This window comes from Taudactylus pleione, unplaced genomic scaffold (genome assembly GCF_031769625.1).
Source record: "Taudactylus pleione unplaced genomic scaffold, aTauple2 ptg000329l, whole genome shotgun sequence".
NCBI classification, from domain to species: Eukaryota; Metazoa; Chordata; class Amphibia; order Anura; family Myobatrachidae; genus Taudactylus; species Taudactylus pleione.
Window position 1 is genome coordinate 2,408,923 of NW_028284730.1, and position 18,019 is coordinate 2,426,941.

The 18,019-nt window shown below is 43.6% G+C and overlaps 1 protein-coding gene across 1 annotated transcript in view; it reads right to left on the minus strand.

Moving 5' to 3' along the window:
* Positions 1-18,019, minus strand: part of PSD4 (pleckstrin and Sec7 domain containing 4) — a 65,512-nt gene that overhangs the window by 23,742 nt on the left and 23,751 nt on the right. The window contains exon 3 of the mRNA XM_088443300.1: positions 3,040-4,142. Within this exon, the coding sequence (XP_088299426.1) occupies positions 3,040-3,996 (957 nt within the window). The 5' untranslated portion in view covers positions 3,997-4,142. The remainder of the gene's footprint in view (positions 1-3,039; positions 4,143-18,019) is intronic.

Sequence of the window (18,019 nt, forward strand, 5' to 3'; positions counted from 1 at the left end):
TAAAGGCGCCCCTGGTAGGTGATGGGCCATTACTTGACCCTCGGGCCAAGAGGCCGGCTGCTTGAAGCCGAGGTGCTATGTGCTGCATGAGCCAGGGGTGCCCGAAAATGCATTGGTGAAGGTATGGGCACCTTTGCACTAGTATGGCACTTTGCACTGAGCACCTTTTTTTCCAGACAGCACTATTTTTCATTTGCCCTAGTCTTCTAGCAGGGGCAAGGATCATTTGTTATATTCCTGGACGAAAGGCTAGGGTCTATTTATTTATTGCACTTTTTGCACCTTTTGCGACACACATTTTTATGTTTATTTTTGTACGTGTCATGTTTGTGGGCGAGACCCTTATGGTCAATCCTCTCCCTAAGTTGCCAGAGGCTCTCTCCTTTTGGGGAGAGCTGAAGAGTCTGTTCCCCAGATAGAAGCTTTGGCCAACCCTGGGGAGAAAGGGGCCTTGCGGAGAAGGAAAGCCAAAAGACCCTTGCTCCCTAAGGGGCCTTTTGGCTCTGGGGGTTGGGGATATCAAGGCGTACCCCCTAGCTTCGGCAAAGGGGGACCTGAAGATTCCCTTTTCCCTTCAATGGGGTCTTCTGGCTCCAAGGGGATGGGGAGAGGGTGCAAAGCCCCATGCACTGTACTAGGTGATTGGAGCACACACCTTGGGCTTCAAACCCCCCCCCCCCCCCAGCTCTGAGAGGATTATCAGGCAAGGAAAGCAAATAACGGACTTCTGCTAAATGGTTACCAAGTAATGCCCTGTACCCAGATTGTTTTCTATACAGTAATCCCTTATTATATGGGACAAAAGTAAATTCTTTCAAAGCCTTAGAATTGTACAATATCATTTTCATTTGCAGACTGAACAGTGCACGGCCCTTGTATTCTAGTGTGCACTATAAAGGATGTCCGTATAGAACAATGAGGACAGACCATGTGACTCACTGCCTTCTCTTACGCACAGCAATTCCTGCTGCTGACAGACATGAGTTACTAAGGGAGAAATGCTCAATCTAGGACGGGTCTAAGTTTGGCCTGGCTTAAGAGAGAAGTAGAACTACTACTAAGAAAAGTAGTAAAAAAAAAAAAAAAAGACGACGACCAGGAGACACTGCTCAGTTCTCTCTAACGTATTGCTGCGCTGAATCAGAGGAAGACAAAACAAAGTCCATAGAGGAGCAGTTGAAAATTGAACCTTACACGGTAAATTGTTTACGCCCCTCTCAGCAATGGGGCTTCTGCCCTGATCAGTTACCATAATAATGCCAATCACTAATTATACTTACAGGTCCCATTTCCTGTATAAAGAGGAATACAATCAAGTTTAAAGCCAGCTCATACATTAAATGCAGGATTACGGGGCTAACATTATGTCTCTGAACACGGGTGAACATAGGGAAGGTGTGGTGTTAGACCTACATTTGTGTGCACAGAACACAAACTGGCTCACCTCTGAAGTGGATGGGTCCTTTCTCCCATGCTCCTGCATATATTAGAAGATTAATGAGCGCATTTTAGCGTGCTCTAACTTTTTGTACACAGAAGAGAGCATTATACCTACAATAGAGGCTTTTTTTGTCTTCACGCTGTCAAACCTAATAGCAAATGCATATTTAGCTATTAAAGCAAATGTTTAAAAAATGTGAAGATAAGTGTACGTGGGTCAGATATAAACCTGACACAGAGGCTACTGGTGGGTTCTGTACACAACTTGCAGCTGCTGACAAATGAGTTTATATTATTATTATATGCATTTTTGTGTCTATAATTTTGGACACAAGCACACTGAAATTCAGCATCAGCCCTTATATGAATAGATGGGCAGCTTCATACAGAAAAGCCATGAGACAGTGGAGAAGTATTTATTGTGCTCGGGGGCTTAGTAATGAGCCTCATACAGATTTGACAGCAGGTCCCTTATAAACTAGAATTTATAATAAATTTTACTGCTCCATTCCAACAATACAAAAGTCAGTGATGAGCAGGAAGCAGCCCTCAATATGCCAGCAGCCATTCCATTTCTCCTCTCTGGCCACCAGGTCTGACGTCTTCTCTACTTCTGGCAGAATGTAAGCTCTCACGAGCAGGGCCCTCTTCCCTCACGTGCTTCTCCTTCCCTTACTTACACTATCATTTACTCCTAACCCCCCACAACGGCACCTAACACTTGGTTGCTGACGCCCTGCTTATTTTATATAAAATTATAATACAACCAGTGCCAATCGGTCTCTGAGTGTAAAGTGGTGGCATTGTGGGGCAAGCAAGAGCCAGAGGGATATATTGGGAGGATGGGGGGGGGGGGGGGGGGGATCCTGCAATGTATGTGAAAGGTCAGAGTTGAATGTTGGAGTATTGTGGGACCAGTGGATTTGCTGATGTGAGAGTTCGGAGACCATTTTTGGAAATATTTTACTTTTTCTGCCTATCTTTTTGAAGAGGGAAAATGTGCGGCCCATTTGAAGGTTACAAGCACCCATATGGCGCCCTTGACGTGCATCAGGTTGTCCAGCACTGACATAAACCTATGAATCTACATTGATGTTCTTCAAAGCAGTGCTATTACAGCGTTTTATATGTGTGTTATGTAATAATTCCTCAGCTCTGCAATACTTTGAATGATCATGAGCAGTGACAACTACATTAATGTGGGTTACATTTCACAGCAAAGCCCCACAACTCTGTAGGTACAATGTACTGGAAACTATAACTTGTGGGAAATCAAAGCCAAAGTGTGTTAACGGCTTTTGCTATATGCAGGAATTAGATCCAGATGCAGCCAATCAGCCTCCACTGCTACACCGACAGTAAGAAAACAGCGACATCCTCAGTCACCACAGAATCAGGGCACAGTCTGTCCAAGAATAGGATTAACAACAGGATGACCTGCTCCAAATGTTGCGTGTATAGGCGGTTTCTTAAATCACAGGTATATGCTGCTCTAAAGTTAATGCTAAAACATGCTAATGTAAAAGAATGTATATTTATAACCATAAATAAGGTGGCATTATACCCGGACCATTGACTGTATACAAGTGTGCCACGTACCTCCTGGGTATACTGTTGACTGTCAGTAAGATGCCACTTCCTGGTCCTCGAGCTGGCAGACAGCGCCATTTTCTTCTCCCACTCATCCTCGTATATCTGTAGCTCTTCCAGCGATTCTTCACGTGCTATTTGATGCCAAACAGCTTTTCTTGTACCTGTTCCATTGCTATCCCAAACATTCTGTGCTAATAGCAGCTCGTTCCCCTGAGTCTCTATCCTATGACTAGTGCCAAGTCCGCCTTCATTGCCCAGTGCAGGAACAGATGGCTGTATGCTGTGACCCACAGGGTGTGAAGGTTTGGAGCTATTAAATAAAGGATTGTCACAGAATAGGCGCTCATCTTCCACCTCTGAGTAAAAAGTGTCATCACTCTCTTGGTCCTCTTCACGTTCTTGATGCTGATTTTCCCTTACGGCATCATCAAACTCAACGTAAGGTGGGTCTGTCTCAGACTGCGGCTCTTTGGCTCTGAGGCGACAGGTCTCAGAATTATCGATCTGATCTTGGAGGTCCAGCACACATAGTTGAACCTGAAGTAAACTGGCCAAAATAACATCCTGAGCAGAGGTGCTCTTGGCCATGGGATTGACCTGGGTTTTTGTATTGGTGGCTTTGGGTAATGATGATGGATGGAGGTTAGGGAATATTTCCTTTTGTACTCTGGAATAATCTTTGTCTGCACAATAGTTCCCACCATTAGTACCTGAAATGAAACCAACTTCTTTTGTTCCTTCTTGATCTTTGCGGCAATGTATATAAAACCTGGACCTCTCGGTGCTGGGAGGAGCTGATGCTAAACCACCATGATCCAATGGTGGCAATAGATTAAGATGTGAGGCAGAGGAGGAAACCTCATGTTCCTGCCAAACCCTAGAAAACGTACCAGGTCCTATATCAGAACTAACATAATAAATAGGCAAGAGGTCATCATCCACAGAGAGTTGCTGTTTTTCCATTTCACCCCTTTCATTTGTCTTTGGGGTGTATGGTCTACGGTAAGAAAACACTTAGTCCTAAAGTCCTCTTCTGGGTAACTCCATGTTACTGAAGGCTCAGTAACACTAATGCACCATAGAGAAGCTCATCTTCATTAACATCTGCCCTGGAAGGAGAATAAGAAAATAGAGGAGGAAATGTAATAATTGATTATTTGGATGCCAAAACTCCACACTTCAAGGGGTTTAAACATGGAATGGCCATATATAAAAAGATAGATGGATTGCATACCCATCTCAATAAAGTTTTTACGAAAATAAAATGGATGGAAATGTGTATACACAAACGATGTGCAAAAGATTTTAGGTGCGTACACACTAGACAATTTTTGGAACGATATGCCCGATTCCGACGCATCGGAACAGCATATTGTTCAAAATCGGTGTATGCTCTATGTCGACTGGTGTGCGCTCCTGTGGGGAAGTCAGTTGCATCATCAGGTTGGCCTTGCATGTAGGGCCAACCTGATGATGCGGCCGACGACCCCATGCAGCGGGATGCACAGGAGCAGACACATCGGGCGTTAGGGCACTGGATCGTGTAGTGTGTACGGGCCGCCTAACATGTCGGCCCGTTAGTAGGGGGGGGTCGCAATGCTGCATACACACGTCTAGTGTGTACGCACCTTTACCACAGGAAAACTCTGTTCTTAGCTTGTATCCCCGGGCATCTGTCACTTCTGCCTAAACTTGTTGCTGCTGCTCCCGCCCTGTATGACGGGAACACTTGCTAAACTGGAAACCCCTGCAATATAAAGTATGGTTTATTTCTTGTGTTGAGACCTACAGCTTCCTTGGGGCCATCTTAGTGGGGCGGTGGGAGGAGAACTATTGTCTGTCATGGAAAATATCCTATTTTATAAGCACTATGTGAGGTATCAACACTTATTACACAACCAGATGAAGATTCCGTGCTGAAGGGGCAGACAGTCAACAGATAGCTGTGAGGGATTAGCACCACAGCTGGCTGACTCACAGAGACTGGCTGAGCTTTAGTACATCATCATCACCCCAACACAGCACATCATCATCACCCTAACACAGCACATCATCACCCTAACACAGCACATCATCACCACCCTAACACAGCACATCATCATCATCATCACCCTAACACAGCACCGCATCATCACCCTAACACAGCACCGCATCATCATCACCCTAACACAGCACAGCATCATCATCACCCTAACACAGCACATTATCATCATCATCACCCTAACACAGCACATCATCACCCTAACACAGTACATCATCACCACCCTAACACAGCACATCATCATCACCCTAACACAGCACCGCATCATCACCCTAACACAGCACCGCATCATCATCACCCTAACACAGCACAGCATCATCATCACCCTAACACAGCACAGCATCATCATCACCCTAACACAGCACAGCATCATCATCACCCTAACACAGCACAGCATCATCATCACCCTAACACAGCACAGCATCATCATCACCCTAACACAGCACAGCATCATCATCACCCTAACACAGCACAGCATCATCATCCTAACACAGCACAGCATCATCATCACCCTAACACAGCACAGCATCATCATCACCCTAACACAGAACAGCATCATCATCACCCTAACACAGCACAGCATCATCATCACCCTAACACAGCACATCATCATCACCCTAACACAGCACATCATCATCATCATCACCCTAACACAGCACATCATCACCCTAACACAGTACATCATCACCACCCTAACACAGCACATCATCATCATCATCATCACCCTAACACAGCACCGCATCATCACCCTAACACAGCACCGCATCATCATCACCCTAACACAGCACAGCATCATCATCACCCTAACACAGCACAGCATCATCATCACCCTAACACAGCACAGCATCATCATCCTAACACAGCACAGCATCATCATCACCCTAACACAGCACAGCATCATCATCACCCTAACACAGCACAGCATCATCATCCTAACACAGCACAGCATCATCATCACCCTAACACAGCACAGCATCATCATCACCCTAACACAGCACAGCATCATCATCACCCTAACACAGAACAGCATCATCATCACCCTAACACAGCACAGCATCATCATCACCCTAACACAGCACATCATCATCACCCTAACACAGCACATCATCATCATCACCCTAACACAGCACATCATCACCCTAACACAGTACATCATCACCACCCTAACACAGCACATCATCATCATCATCATCATCACCCTAACACAGCACCGCATCATCACCCTAACACAGCACCGCATCATCATCACCCTAACACAGCACAGCATCATCATCACCCTAACACAGCACAGCATCATCACCCTAACACAGCACAGCATCATCATCACCCTAACACAGCACAGCATCATCATCACCCTAACACAGCACAGCATCATCATCACCCTAACACAGCACAGCATCATCATCACCCTAACACAGCACAGCATCATCATCACCCTAACACAGCACAGCATCATCATCACCCTAACACAGCACAGCATCATCATCACCCTAACACAGCACAGCATCATCATCACCCTAACACAGCACAGCATCATCATCACCCTAACACAGCACAGCATCATCATCACCCTAACACAGCACAGCATCATCATCACCCTAACACAGCACATCATCATCATCACCCTAACACAGCACATCATCATCATCACCCTAACACAGCACATCATCATCATCACCCTAACACAGCACAGCATCATCATCACCCTAACACAGCACATCATCATCATCACCCTAACACAGCACATCATCATCATCACCCTAACACAGCGCATCATCATCATCACCCTAACACAGCGCATCATCATCATCACCCTAACACAGCACAGTATCATCACCCTAACAAAGCACAGCATCATCACCCTAACACAGCACAGCATCATCATCATCATCACCCTAACACAGCACATTATCATCATCACCCTAACACAGCACCGCATCATCATCACCCTAACACAGCACCGCATCATCATCACCCTAACACAGCACAGCATCATCATCACCCTAACACAGCACAGCATCATCATCACCCTAACACAGCACAGCATCACCCTAACACAGCACAGCATCATCATCACCCTAACACAGCACAGCATCATCATCACCCTAACACAGCACAGCATCATCACCCTAACACAGCACAGCATCATCATCATCATCACCCTAACACAGCACATTATCATCATCACCCTAACACAGCACCGCATCATCATCACCCTAACACAGCACAGCATCATCATCACCCTAACACAGCACAGCATCATCATCACCCTAACACAGCACAGCATCATCATCACCCTAACACAGCACAGCATCATCATCACCCTAACACAGCACAGCATCATCATCACCCTAACACAGCACATCATCATCACCCTAACACAGCACATCATCATCACCCTAACACAGCACATCATCATCACCCTAACACAGCACATCATCATCATCACCCTAACACAGCACATCATCATCATCACCCTAACACAGCACAGTATCATCACCCTAACACAGCACAGCATCATCATCCTAACACAGCACAGCATCATCATCACCCTAACACAGCACAGCATCATCATCACCCTAACACAGAACAGCATCATCATCACCCTAACACAGCACAGCATCATCATCACCCTAACACAGCACATCATCATCACCCTAACACAGCACATCATCACCCTAACACAGCACAGCATCATCATCACCCTAACACAGCAAATCATCACCCTAACACAGTACATCATCACCATCACCCTAACACAGCACAGCATCATCATCACCCTAACACAGCACAGTATCATCACCCTAACACAGCACAGTATCATCACCCTAACACAGTACATCACCACCCTAACACAGCACATCATCACCCTAACACAGCATAGTATCATCATCACCCTAACAAAGCACAGTATCATCACCCTAACACAGTACATCATCATCACCCTAACACAGCACATCATCATCATCCTAACACAGCACAGCATCATCATCACCCTAACACAGCACATCATTATCACCCTAACACAGCACAGTATTATCACCCTAACACAGCACAGTATTATCACCCTAACACAGTACATCATCACCACCCTAACACAGCACATCATCATCATCATCCTAACACAGCACATCATCACCCTAACACAGCACAGCATCATCATCCTAACACAGCACATCATCATCACCCTAACACAGCATATCATCACCCTAACACAGTACATCATCACCCTAACACATCACAGCATCATCATCACCCTAACACAGCACATCATCATCATCATCACCCTAACACAGCCCAGCATCATCACCCTAACACAGCACATCATCATCATCCTAACACAGCACAGCATCACCCTAACACAGCACATCACCATCACACTAACACAGCACATCATCACCATCACCCTAACACAGCACAGCATCATCATCACCCTAACACAGCAAATCATCACCCTAACACAGTACATCATCACCATCACCCTAACACAGCACAGTATCATCACCCTAACACAGTACATCATCACCACCCTAACACAGCACATCATCATCATCACCCTAACACAGTACATCATCATCATCACCCTAACACAGCATAGTATCATCACCCTAACACAGCACAGTATCATCACCCTAACACAGTACATCGTCATCACCCTAACACAGCACATCATCATCATCCTAACACAGCACAGCATCATCATCCTAACACAGCACAGCATCATCATCACCCTAACACAGCACATATATCCTAACACAGCACATCACCCTAACACAGCACAGCATTATCATCACCCTAACACAGCACAGCATTATCATCACCCTAACACAGCACATCATCATCACCCTAACACAGTACATCATCACCCGAACACAGCATAGCATCACCCTAACACAGCACATCATCATCACCCTAACACAGTACATCATCACCCGAACACAGCACAGCATCATCATCACCCTAACACAGTACATCATCATCATCACCCTAACACAGTACATCATCACCCTAACACAGCACATCATCATCACCCTAACACAGTACATCATCACCCTAACACAGCACAGCATCATCATCACCCTAACACAGCAAATCATCACCCTAACACAGTACATCATCACCATCACCCTAACACAGCACAGCATCATCATCACCCTAACACAGCACAGCATCATCACCCCAACACAGTACATCATCACCACCCTAACACAGCACATATATCCTAACACAGCACATCATCATCACCCTAACACAGCACATCATCACCACCCTAACACAGCACATCATCATCATCACCCTAACACAGCACATATATCCTAACACAGCACATCATCATCATCCTAACACAGCACAGCATCATCATCACCCTAACACAGCACATATATCCTAACACAGCACATCATCATCACCCTAACACAGCACAGCATCATCATCACCCTAACACAGCACAGCATCATCATCACCCTAACACAGCACATCATCATCATCACCCTAACACAGCACATCATCATCATCACCCTAACACAGCACATATATCCTAACACAGCACATCATCATCACCCTAACACAGCACATCATCACCACCCTAACACAGCACATCATCACCCTAACACAGCACAGCATCATCATCACCCTAACACAGCACATCATCATCATCACCCTAACACAGCACATCATCATCATCACCCTAACACAGCACATATATCCTAACACAGCACATCATCATCACCCTAACACAGCACAGCATCATCATCACCCTAACACAGCACAGCATCATCATCACCCTAACACAGCACAGCATCATCATCACCCTAACACAGCACATCATCATCATCACCCTAACACAGTACATCATCACCACCCTAACACAGCACATCATCACCCTAACACAGCACATCATCATCACCCTAACACAGCACATCATCATCACCCTAACACAGCACATCATCATCACCCTAACACAGCCTAGCATCATCACCCTAACACAACACATCATCATCATCATCATCACCCTAATACAGCACAGCATCATCATCACCCTAACACAGCACATCATCATCACCCTAACACAGCATATCATCACCCTAACACAGTACATCATCACCACCCTAACACAGCACATCATCATCATCACCCTAACACAGTACATCATCATCATCATCATCACCCTAACACAGCATAGTATCATCACCCTAACACAGCACAGTATCATCACCCTAACACAGTACATCGTCATCACCCTAACACAGCACATCATCATCATCCTAACACAGCACAGCATCATCATCCTAACACAGCACAGCATCATCATCACCCTAACACAGCACATATATCCTAACACAGCACATCACCCTAACACAGCACAGCATTATCATCACCCTAACACAGCACAGCATTATCATCACCCTAACACAGCACATCATCATCACCCTAACACAGTACATCATCACCCGAACACAGCATAGCATCACCCTAACACAGCACATCATCATCACCCTAACACAGTACATCATCACCCGAACACAGCACAGCATCATCATCACCCTAACACAGTACATCATCATCATCACCCTAACACAGTACATCATCACCCTAACACAGCACATCATCATCACCCTAACACAGTACATCATCACCCTAACACAGCACAGCATCATCATCACCCTAACACAGCAAATCATCACCCTAACACAGTACATCATCACCATCACCCTAACACAGCACAGCATCATCATCACCCTAACACAGCACAGCATCATCACCCCAACACAGTACATCATCACCACCCTAACACAGCACATCATCATCATCACCCTAACACAGCACATCATCATCACCCTAACACAGCACATCATCACCACCCTAACACAGCACATCATCATCATCACCCTAACACAGCACATCATCATCACCCTAACACAGCACATCATCATCATCCTAACACAGCACAGCATCATCATCACCCTAACACAGCACATATATCCTAACACAGCACATCATCATCACCCTAACACAGCACAGCATCATCATCACCCTAACACAGCACAGCATCATCATCACCCTAACACAGCACATCATCATCATCACCCTAACACAGCACATCATCATCATCACCCTAACACAGTACATCATCACCACCCTAACACAGCACATCATCACCCTAACACAGCACATCATCATCACCCTAACACAGCACATCATCATCACCCTAACACAGCACATCATCATCACCCTAACACAGCACATCATCATCACCCTAACACAGCCTAGCATCATCACCCTAACACAACACATCATCATCATCACCCTAATACAGCACAGCATCATCATCACCCTAACACAGCACATCATCATCACCCTAACACAGCATATCATCACCCTAACACAGTACATCATCACCATCACCCTAAGACATCACAGCATCATCATCACCCTAACACAGCACATCATCATCATCACCCTAACACAGCCCAGCATCATCACCCTAACACATCACATCATCACCCTAACACAGTACATCATCACCACCCTAACACAGCACATCATCACCCTAACACAGTACATCATCATCATCATCATCATCATCACCCTAACACAGCACATATATCCTAACACAGCACATCATCATCACCCTAACACAGCACAGCATCATCATCACCCTAACACAGCACAGCATCATCATCACCCTAACACAGCACATCATCATCATCACCCTAACACAGCACATCATCATCATCACCCTAACACAGCACAGCATCATCATCCTAACACAGCACAGCATCATCATCACCCTAACACAGCACATCATCATCACCCTAACACATGAAAGCAAAAACAATACAATAAAGGATCCTCGCGCCGACACTTTTCCAATGAATTGTTCGAATAATTTCCAATGAAGAACAAAAACTTGGAAGTAACCAAATCTTCTTATCAATGCGTATGTTGAAATCCCATTAGTACATGCAAATAAAACACATAATATTTGGTGTTAGCGATAATTGAAATAAATTGCTGATAGATGACACCTCTGAACGGAAACCATATAGGAAGCCCCTCAAACCAATATCCTTGGGTGTCAGATGGAAAAAAATTTTTTCACCTCATAGAATGTGAGAATGTATAGATGTGAATGCTCACATTAATGTTACCTAAAAGAAATATGAGTGAATCCCTTCAAGGTTTCTTTAACCCATATGCATAGATGGGATCAGGTAAAGTGCTTACATAGAAGCTTACTTGAGGCAAATGTATGATAAGCCTGTAAAGGTTTCTTTTCTCCCTCTTTCAACCGTGAGGAATGCCCACATGGAAAAAAGAAGAAACTACATATGGTGCAGTAGGTCCAAAATAAAAATGATTTTAACAACAGATATCACAATAAAAAAGTGGGGGTCAGCCCTCGTACCAGATAGATGATATACAGCGTTCATAAAGTATGCCCAATATCGCAGGATAGCTGGAACCCGGGTATTCAACTGCTGAAGGTGCATAAAATTGACCAGCCTTAGGTACTCAGGTGAACCTCCACTGCCACTCCTCCTAACATGTTTCGACACCTGCGGGTGTCTTTTTCAAAGTGCAGTGGTAAATTAAAAACGGACTTTAAATACCCGTGTACCGGAAGTCCGATACCGGAAGTCACTGTGCGCGACTTATACAAGGAGCCTAAATAGATGAAAAACTAGCCTGAATTTTTTCGATCTTTATATAGATATACAGAAATTCGTTAGGAAGCTAGCATTAAAAAAGTTTTTTGCTAATGAAGAGACCAATGAAACACTTTCTAGCTCCAGTTTTAAGAAAAAATCAGTTTTCAACCCTTCATTTGCGAAGGGTTGTTTTGTTGAATCTTTTTATAAAAGTGTCATTCAGGATATGGAGAAAATTAAAAACAATCCCCGCCAAAAATTTGGGAATAATATCACCAAAGATGAAAATTTGGCTTTAAAATCTATGCAAGATAACCAAAATATTATAATTAAACAGGCAGATAAAGGGGGGGGGGGGGTCGTCATTCTTAACAAATTGGACTATATAGAAGAGGGATATAGACAACTCCGAGATGGGGTGACATATAAAGCGCTGAAGAATGATCCCTCACAAAACATCTTATCTGCCCTGAAAATTTTGGTTTATCAATATCTAAATCTAGGAAGCATTTCAAAAGATGTTTCTGAATTCCTTATTAATGATCAATATTCTGTCCCGGTGCTATATTTACTCCCTAAAATCCACAAAAATAGCACCCATCCACCAGGACGCCCCATAGTGTCAGGTACTAATGCTATTACTGCCAATCTATCCGCCTATATTGACCACTATCTACAACCGTTGGTCTGTAAAGAAAAATCCCATCTAAAAGATACAACAGACATCCTTAATAAATTAACAGAGGTATGTTGGGAAGATAACATGTTTTTTATTACGGCGGATGTATCTTCACTATATACCATCATTTCTCATACTGATGGTATAGAAGCTATTGAAAACTCTCTTAAATCCACCAATTTAGATGGATCATTGTGTAGATTCATAGTAGAAGGTATCACGTTTATATTGCGTAATAATTATTTCAATTTTGATGGCAATTTCTTTTTGCAAAGTGTCGGAACAGCCATGGGTACCAGGTTCGCGCCCAGCTATGCTAATTTGTTTATGGCAAGGTGGGAGGAGTCCCATGTTTGGGAAGGACATGGCTGGAGCGCGAACCTGGTACATTGGTGGAGATACATTGACGACATTTTGTTTATCTGGAAGAGAGATAGATCTGACCTTGATAGCTTTTGTGAATACCTCAATTCAAATAGTCTTAATATTAAGCTCTCTTATGACATCAGCAATATTAGGGTCAATTTTTTAGATCTTACTATTGAGATTATAGATGGGCAAATTAGCACATATAATTTCAATAAACCTACTGATGCCAATAATTAATAGATAGGAATAGCAACCATCTACCAAAATGGTTGGATGGAATACCAAAAGGACAACTAATGTGTTTACGCCGCAACTGTTCAAATTCCAGGTATTTCATAAACAAGCTTTGGAAATGACCAATAAATTCAAACAAAAGGGTTATAAAAAGGATTTGCTTGATAAGACGATCAAAGAAGTTGCAGATATGGATAGGGAGACGTTACTCAAAGTTAAGAACAAAAATCCCCAGGCTAATAATAATTTCACCATGTCATTTTGTACTACTTTTAACAAACAGCATAAAAGCATAGAAGGCATTATTAAGAATAATTGGAATATCCTCCTTAAAGATGAAAGTTTGAAGAAAATCTTACCTGTTAGCCTAAATTCATCTATAGGTGCGCACCTACCTTTAAAGATACTTTAGTAACCAGTGCGTTACCCATGGACGGAAAAAGATTCCTTCCAAGAAATAAGGGCTTCTACAGATGTGGCGAGTGTAAATTATGTAAAGCTTGTTCCAGTAGTGTCTCAAAAATAACAGAATTTCAAACACAAGGTAAGAATCATAGGATTACGGATTTTATTACATGCCACACACGTTATGCTATATATGCCATAGAATGCAGTTGTAAAATGGTATATGTGGGAAAAACCAAGAGAGCACTAAAAATCAGATGGGCAGAACATGCTCGCAATATTGTGAAAGGATTGGAAAGCCATCCATTTTCTCTACATTTTAAAAATAAACATAATAGTTCACTCTCAGGGATCTCACGTTTCTGTGGTATTTCCACAGTAAAAGATAATTGGAGGTCCAACAATAAAGATTTAAGATTGGCACAAAAAGAGATGAAATGCATTTATGATCTAAACACATTGAAACCAGCTGGCTTAAACTCTGATTTCGAAATCAAATGGTTTTTATAAGTATTCATTTTTTTGTTAGCTGCTAGGCATTTTTTGTTAGTTTTATCATGTTATCTATATATGTTTTATATATATGGTTAATATCATATACACACATATGTTCTTTTTATTTTTATGTAAAGGAGCCTGGGTATTGCCACTGTTCGTTGATAGGTGGTCATAGCAACCGGATTTTCCCTCTCCGATCACATGATCAGCTATCATGTGATTTAGATCACGTGTTTTCAACAAACTTTATTGAACACTGCAGGTCGCTCACATCGCGTCTGTGGTTTTTGTTGTGGTTCTGGCCGCCCTGGTATCACACGGAGCGATGCACCTTGGATGGCCGCGGTCGCGTATTTAAGGTAAATTTCGCCCGAACATCAGGCTAGTTTTTCATCTATTTAGGCTCCTTGTATAAGTCGCGCACAGTGACTTCCGGTATCGGACTTCCGGTACACGGGTATTTAAAGTCCGTTTTTAATTTACCACTGCACTTTGAAAAAGACACCCGCAGGTGTCGAAACATGTTAGGAGGAGTGGCAGTGGAGGTTCACCTGAGTACCTAAGGCTGGTCAATTTTATGCACCTTCAGCAGTTGAATACCCGGGTTCCAGCTATCCTGCGATATTGGGCATACTTTATGAACGCTGTATATCATCTATCTGGTACGAGGGCTGACCCCCACTTTTTTATTGTGATATTTGTTATTAAAATCATTTTTATTTTGGACCTACTGCACCATATGTAGTTTCTTCTTTTTTCCATGTGGGCATTCCTCACGGTTGAAAGAGGGAGAAAAGAAACCTTTACAGGCTTATCATACATTTGCCTCAAGTAAGCTTCTATGTAAGCACTTTACCTGATCCCATCTATGCATATGGGTTAAAGAAACCTTGAAGGGATTCACTCATATTTCTTTTAGGCAACATTAATGTGAGCATTCACATCTATACATTCTCACATTCTATGAGGTGAAAATTTTTTTTTCCATCTGACACCCAAGGATATTGGTTTGAGGGGCTTCCTATATGGTTTCCGTTCAGAGGTGTCATCTATCAGCAATTTATTACAATTATCGCTAACACCAAATATTATGTGTTTTATTTGCATGTACTAATGGGATTTCAACATACGCATTGATAAGAAGATTTGGTTACTTCCAAGTTTTTGTTCTTCATTGGAAATTATTCGAACAATTCATTGGAAAAGTGTCGGCGCGAGGATCCTTTATTGTATTGTTTTTGCTTTCATATGGATTTTGCAAGTTAGGGTGACTTGTTTTTACAATATTTTCTTGCTGCCAGCACGGTTGCGCTTTGGTGTGGTTTTTTCTTTTTAATCACCCTAACACAGCACATCATCATCACCCTAACACAGCACATCATCATCACCCTAACACAGCACATCATCATCATCACCCTAACACAGCACATCATCATCATCACCCTAACACAGCACATCATCATCATCACCCTAACACAGTACATCATCATCACCCTAACACAGTACATCATCATCATCACCCTAACACAGTACATCATCATCATCACGCTAACACAGTACATCATCACCACCCTAACACAGCACATCATCACCCTAACACAGCACATCATCATCACCCTAACACAGCACATCATCACCACCCTAACACAGCACATCATCACCACCCTAACACAGCACATCATCACCCTAACACAGCACATCATCATCACCCTAACACAGCACAGCATCATCACCCTAACACAGCACAGCATCATCACCCTAACACAGCACAGCATCATCACCCTAACACAGCACAGCATCATCACCCTAACACAGCACAACATCATCACCCTAACACAGCACAGCATCATCACCCTAACACAGCACAGCATCATCACCCTAACACAGCACAGCATCATCACCCTAACACAGCACATCATCATCACCCTAACACAGCACATCATCATCACCCTAACACAGCACAGCATAATCACCCTAACACAGCACAGCATCATCATCATCACCACCCTAACACAGCACAGCATCATCACCCTAACAGAGCACATCATCATCACCTTAATACAGTACATCATCATCAAGTGGAAAATAAAAAGCAAACCAGGTTATGTAGAACTACAACTCTCACTGGGCTTGATGTAGAGTTAAATGTAAATTCATCGTATATGCTCCCGCATTGCATGTGCATGGAAAAAATCGTATATTTCCCTATTTGCCCTTATGTCAGATCTTGCGGTGTGTCTGCCCTAATCAGTATGCTTTGTCTGTCATCAGTGCGTACCTGCAATAGCCTATACAGTAATTTGTGCAAATGATAGGCCTGGAAACATGTGCGATTACATTTCCACCCAATTCTGCATAGGCCACAGTTGCATGGACAGCCATACTAACGTTACCTATATGAGATCACCCAGTTACATCACCTCAGTGGTAAGTAGAGATGAGAACGCATACAACTCTGCATCGCCTGTACTTGTGTGTACCCCGTTCCGGAGAATGTGCAGGGAGGAAACATCCAAGATATGCTCCGCAAACCCTGCATGAGCCCCATTATGTGCAGGCCCATTTACCTTCACCAACTACACACACACAGCTCCATTTGTGAATACTGCAGCTTATGCCGCTTGTGTACAGTTACATCTAAGGCAAACAGACACACCCATAGCCCTTTCCCAGCCAACCGATAGGCTGCACTCCCAACTGTATTGGTGCAGCCCACAACTACGGCTGCCTCCATTGGATTTCATTTATGAAGTGTAAAACACCTGAGGCACACTAGCTTTGGTCCTGCCGTGCAACTTGACTTGCCCAAGATTTCCTTTAAACCGCAAGGATTTCTGAAGCTGGATGGCGGCATGGGGTGAGCAGATGCTTTCACACGGGGATGCCATCGATGGAACAGAGCTCCCCAATGGTCTTTTTTATTCTACTTGGCAATGAGAAACGGAGCCTAGCTCCGCCCTGACATGACCCATGAAGCCCCACCCTTAACTTTAATTTGGCCTGTGAGTAATATAGGGATGGCCAGTTTCATACCATCGAGGTTAATCACCAATTGTATTATCAATGGTTTACTCACTGAAGTCCATCCCTGCTTTCACCGGCCAGAAG